This window comes from Aplysia californica, unplaced genomic scaffold (genome assembly GCF_000002075.1).
Source record: "Aplysia californica isolate F4 #8 unplaced genomic scaffold, AplCal3.0 scaffold00610, whole genome shotgun sequence".
Lineage (NCBI taxonomy): Eukaryota > Metazoa > Mollusca > Gastropoda > Aplysiida > Aplysiidae > Aplysia > Aplysia californica.
The window spans coordinates 168623-174296 of NW_004797880.1; the positions used below are offsets into that span (position 1 = coordinate 168623).

Sequence of the window (5674 nt, forward strand, 5' to 3'; positions counted from 1 at the left end):
TGTGTGTGTGTGTGTGTGTGTGTGTGTGTGTGTGTGTGTGTGTTCCCTTGGTCCACAAAGTTTTTTGAATGGTTTATGGCATAATGCGTGTAAGAAAGTTCTCCGACGTCTCTGTAGGCTCCCCAAGAATCACTACTGTAAATAATAGACCCAGGCACAGTGCATTTTTTAATAATAAGAATCAAAGTATTCTTGTCACGTCTATCGTCTTCTCCGGTCAAAGCGACCACAAAACTTCGCGTTGACACACGCTCAATGCTTCCAAAAAGCCAAATCTGGTTCAAGACACGACCCGCTTGTAATTTCTCCTCACAATTAGTGTCTCGTCGATCTCTACTTCCACACAGCACTACCACCTATGGGCTTCTGATTGTTCAACCACTCCTCTGTCACCCCCCTACAAAAAAGACTCGCCAGTCCACAGTAGAATGGGCCGAAAGACCAAAACATTCTGGCACATTTTTGTGGTCCCACGAACGACTGAGAAAATGACTGACAAATAACTCTATTTTCCACGCAGGAATAGAGCAATTATTTAAGAAAGAACCCTTGTCGGAAACACTGAAACTACAATGCCTCCTCTTTTTTTTGTCTTAGGAATCATGAAACTGTTCCTGCAGCGCCATACACACTTATCCTCAAGAAATAAGCACTGCATATTACACTTCGGGCACACTACCTACTTCGGCAAAACACCATGCAAACGTAAAATATCACGGCTTTTCTGGTGGTCTTCGTAGAATCTTGAGATGGCTGAGAAATAATTGAAGGTGCACGACTGGCACGAATCCATGACATGACAGAGATCTAACCGAACCAACCCTAACGACGAGCGGCGCGAGAATGACGTTTTGACGAGAAGATGTCAAACAGAGAGAGGTATTAGGTCTAATGATGTAAGCAAAGCGCAGCAGACAGTAGGCACAGTGAAATTTGTATGCGCATTAATTAATATGCAAAACGGTTAAAAGTCGCGTGCGCGTGCGCATTCAAAATGGTTAGATGGCGCGTGCACATAGTCTGTGACATGTGACTCGCCGTGCAATCACATCACTCTTTCACCACTGTATCAGTACGCCAAGTTCGTGAAAATATACATACAATATAGGTATCAATATCTCGCAAACGGGACTTTTGCGATCAGTGGCGAAGCGTCTATATAATCAAATAACTTTAATAAATAAAGTAACTTTGAATATCTGCCCAAGACAAACTTTCTAAAAAAGGCGGAAATAATGCTTAAGGACCATAGCAACCCACTGACATCGGAATTTCAACTATCGACCCGCAGTAAACGATACATTTCCAAAAAAGCAAGAACAGACAGATATAGAAATTCATTCGTACCAACTGCAGTGAGGTTACCGAACACACAGTGCTACAAATGAAACAGAGAGAGAGAGAGAGAGAGAGAGAGAGAGAGAGAGAGAGAGAGAGAGAGAATGAATGTTTTACGGAGCGGGTTGTCCCAGCCCGTGAGACATGTATTTACTTGGCCTAATGTCCTATCTTGTTGTGCGTTTGCGTGAGTGCACCTTTAAGTCTAACTTTTGTAACGTCTACTGCCATTGTTAACGACCAAGACTAATTTCTCCATGCGAGATGAATAAAGATTGTCATTGTCGTCATTGTCATTGTCATTGTAATCACTGCTTCCCTCCCTAATTTTGAAACATTGTCGCTGTCAAATTCACCATAAACGTAAACCTCATAAATTAAATGTAAAAAGACGTTCATAAACAACAATGAACAGTATGCCTAACATTCAAAACGGTTTCACAGCCACAGAAATAGCCTGCTCACTCCTCTCGGGCCACTCCATAAGCAGTCGCAAGCTTTGATTAAGTAAGCTTAAAGTGAGGCTGGAAGAGTCTACCAATAGAGTTGAAGGGATCACGAGCATAGCAGTCAAAACTGTTTCATTGCCACATATACCCTGTTCACCCCTTTGGGGCCACAGTTATAAGCAATCACAAGCCCTGATTATGTAAGCTAACTAACACTGGTCGAGTCTACCTCACAAATGTGAGGGGAACTAACTCCTAATAATCTCTTGCCTGCTGCAAGTGCTTGTTTTTTTTCCTCGACTTTTTACCGTCCTATAATCACATCAAGACCTCGATTATGACTCCAGCTCCTGGCCGCGAAAGGCTAGACAAAAACAGCCAAATGTGAAATTTAAAAAATGATAATTGTCATGTTATACCAAAGAGTTAAATTCACTGGTAGATCTATAACATATAGATCTAGTACTGACATCTCTACTTCTTTGCTTTGTGTTTGTGTATTCACATCTAAAGTTAAATTAAATTTTAGTTGGAATTGATATTTAATAAGATACTTTCTCGATTATTTTGGCGGTTGAACATACAATATGCATTCCGGATTTGTTTTCATTCACAACTCAGAGTCGCCGCCTCGAGTAAGATTCTTGTGTGATGTCCACAGGCCATATCTGGTCCCGTTTCACTTTGATTACCCAGTCGAACAAGTCAGCCTTCGCCCCTGTTTGCGATAGTTTTGAATGTCTTATTCGTTTATAACGCATCCTAAAACTTACCCAAAAAAACATTAACAAAGTAGTCATAATAAGTTGAGTCCAATTCTGCAATAATACCAATTTTTGTGTAGATTTTAATTAAAATTTCGGAACAGCGTATTTTTTAAATGGTTACGCTGACAAAATTCCTCTTCAGGTTGAAGGGGAGATTTTTCTTCTTTTAATTTGGCTTTAGAATGAGAGACAAGCGGTCATTAAAATAAAATAAGCCCAAAAACTCCGCACTGAGCGAACCGGAATAGCTGATGCGCAAGGGGGTGCTATTCCTATTCTTTTTCTGGAGAAACAAAAGAGAGCTTCAAAACAAAGACTGCAGCGACATCGTAATCAATGCACGGACTTCCGCAAACATTTTTTACCCGAGTGAACTGTCTTGTTATGTACAATCTTTGTTTTATGGGGGGGGGGGGGGGAGGTTATTGATTATCTCCGTTTGTCTTGCTGGGATGCTGTTTCCCACGAACCCAGATTGCTCTTTCAGTAAGGTTCGAAGCAGCTCGCCTTCAATATAGTCTAAACTGCTTCGTTTGAGGAGTAAAACGTTCACAAGCAAACGAGATGTTAAGTGCTCTACTTTTGATCTGCCCTATGACTTCAGTTTACATACTTATGGCATTCTTAAAATATCACAATTATAATGCTTGGAGGTGCTATTGCTTTGAGACAGTGCGAGTATACGCTATGAAAATAAAAGGTGGGGGGGTAGGTTTTTTTCCAAATTGGAAAAAGGTGAGAGGCAGAAGATGGAGAAATTGATCTCTGTAAATGATATTCTCACTGCTCACTGCTTTCTTTCTTTCCAACAATTTACTTCTACTATTGTGCCACGTGTTTTAGTTTCAAAAACAGCCTTCGAACGTCATGTGGTGCGTTTTAAAATTTAAAACCAAAAGTAGAGTGGAGAAATAATACATGTATGTTGGTTTTCACGGGTTGGTTGGAGGTGGTTGGTGGGCGCTACTGGTAGGTAGGCTTCTGTATCTTAACTTTCCGTCTGTTGTATCTGTCTGTCTGTTTTGTGTTTGCCCTGATCTAAATCATCGTTGGCGTGTTGACGTGCTTCTCTTTACTGACAACTCAAACAAAACAAGAAAAGTAACGCTCGGTTGGCATTTTTTTTTCTGAGCTTTGGAGCAATAGACTCTGGTTCAAACTGAGTGTCGAATAGGTCGTTTTTCCCAAACAATAGCTTGTGCCTAATTTTACTTTCCAATAACATACACAATATGCTGAACGGACAGCAAATAGGTGATTAGCGACTGCTCTGATGTGGTTTGCTCCTTCTTTCCTATCAAAGATCTGTCATCTAAATCTCTCCTTCTTTTCTGTGTATCCTGATCTTTAGCTCGAACGCCTCTAATCTTTGGCACCGTTATGACCAATTGTGAGGCAGCGTGGTGGAATCAGGCTCTCGTCAAAATAATCAAAATGAAGAAACTTGCATTTTTCCGCAGGTTTGTGAATTTTTATTAAATTTTTGTTTTTTGGCTCAACACCTTTCATGCCCATTAAAGATTTTTCGGAAAAACGTTGATCAAAGACACAGAAAATGTAAATTTTCAGTTACCACGGACTCTTAAGCTAAGGAACTAACTAACCTTTAGCGGTCATTGTGTCACTAATTTTACTTCTGAAAACTGGTGACCCCCACCTCCTTCTTTCGTAAATATTTCAACTTATATTCAAGATAAAGGGATACTTAATTCATCAAAATAAGGACAAGTGAACAAGCTTTAAGATGATACCAATAACTCTACATGCCTAAAAATTGACGAGAGCCTGATTCTACCACGCTGCCTCACAATTTGTTTTGCAAGTGTCGTAAAACTCTTAATACCCCCCCAACCCCCCCCCCCCAAAAAAAACAACCTCGCCAGCCTTATCTCTCATCCTTCTTTTCTTTGTACGCTGATATACTGATCTCTAGTACTCACACATCTAATCTTCGGCACATAATATACAACCAATTTGTGCTGCAAGTGTCGTAAAACTCTTACCAGAATTATCCCCCCGCCCCCTAAAGAAAAGAAAATGACGAAGAGCAAACCATGAGCGGGGGAAAAGGCTAACAGTGTTAACGCTTTTGCCTTTTCAGAAACCCAGAACTGACAGGGCCACAAGATTCTCGTTCAAAAAGGTTCCCATGTGTTATTCCAGAGCAACAGTGGGGAAGCATTAATGAATTAGTTTCTTGAATAGTCATTGCTCGATATCTTTGACAGCTCCACGAGATATGGCTGAGGTATTCCTTGCAGTCGCTATTACCCTCACCTCGCTATCGGTCCCTGCGTCCAGGGCCAGAAAATGCAGCCAATTGGAGAGGCGGGTCTTCTTTGCAAAGACTGACTACGTCATATCCTTTTGGGACGCCCATGAACGGTGCGCTGAGCTCGGAGGCAACATGGCAGATTTCAGCAGTTGGACAAAGAATCCAAAAGAGCGAATGAGCTGGATGAGAAACATATCTGATACGTTCATAATGGGTGGCAGAGCCTTCGGGAACAACAACATTCTCCGCTGGTACGCGGGTTTTAAAGTGCCATCAAAGAAACCATTTCCGTGGGGACATGGGGAACCAAAGTCAACATCTGACCATAAATGCATTTTCATGAACAACGGGATCGTGCGAACTGGTAAATGCCACAGCTGGAAGACCAACTCCGTACGTGGGCTATGTCAGCTTACAGACTCTGAGAAGAAATACCAGAATGCCAAGTGCACGCTATGTTTGTGTCCTGGGGCAGAGAGGCCTTTGTGCAAGAACGGTAGATGTGATCTGCCGTGTGTGGAACTTGTAGAGGGCGACAGTTGTCTTAGGTATCCCTGCAAGAAGTTTGAGTAAGTATCATCATCATCATCATCGTCATCATCATCATCATCATCATCATCATCATCATCATCATCATCATCATCATCATCATCATCATTGTAGGTAGCAGGGAATAAAAAAGGGGTTGAGACTTACTAGATTTTTCAAATTTAATACAAGTTCAACGTTTCGCCCTGTAAAGGGCTTCGTCAGGAACACGATTTAAAATAATCATCCTCATCATCATCATCCTCATCATCATCATCATCATCATCATCATCATCATCATCATCATCATCATCATC

The 5674-nt window shown here is 41.3% G+C and overlaps 1 protein-coding gene across 1 annotated transcript in view; it reads left to right on the forward strand.

Moving 5' to 3' along the window:
• The window catches only part of LOC101860525 (protein draper), a 24103-nt gene that overhangs the window by 1002 nt on the left and 17427 nt on the right, over positions 1 to 5674 (forward strand). The window contains exon 2 of the mRNA XM_005107514.3: positions 4656 to 5398. Within this exon, the coding sequence (XP_005107571.2) occupies positions 4794 to 5398 (605 nt within the window). The 5' untranslated portion in view covers positions 4656 to 4793. The remainder of the gene's footprint in view (positions 1 to 4655; positions 5399 to 5674) is intronic.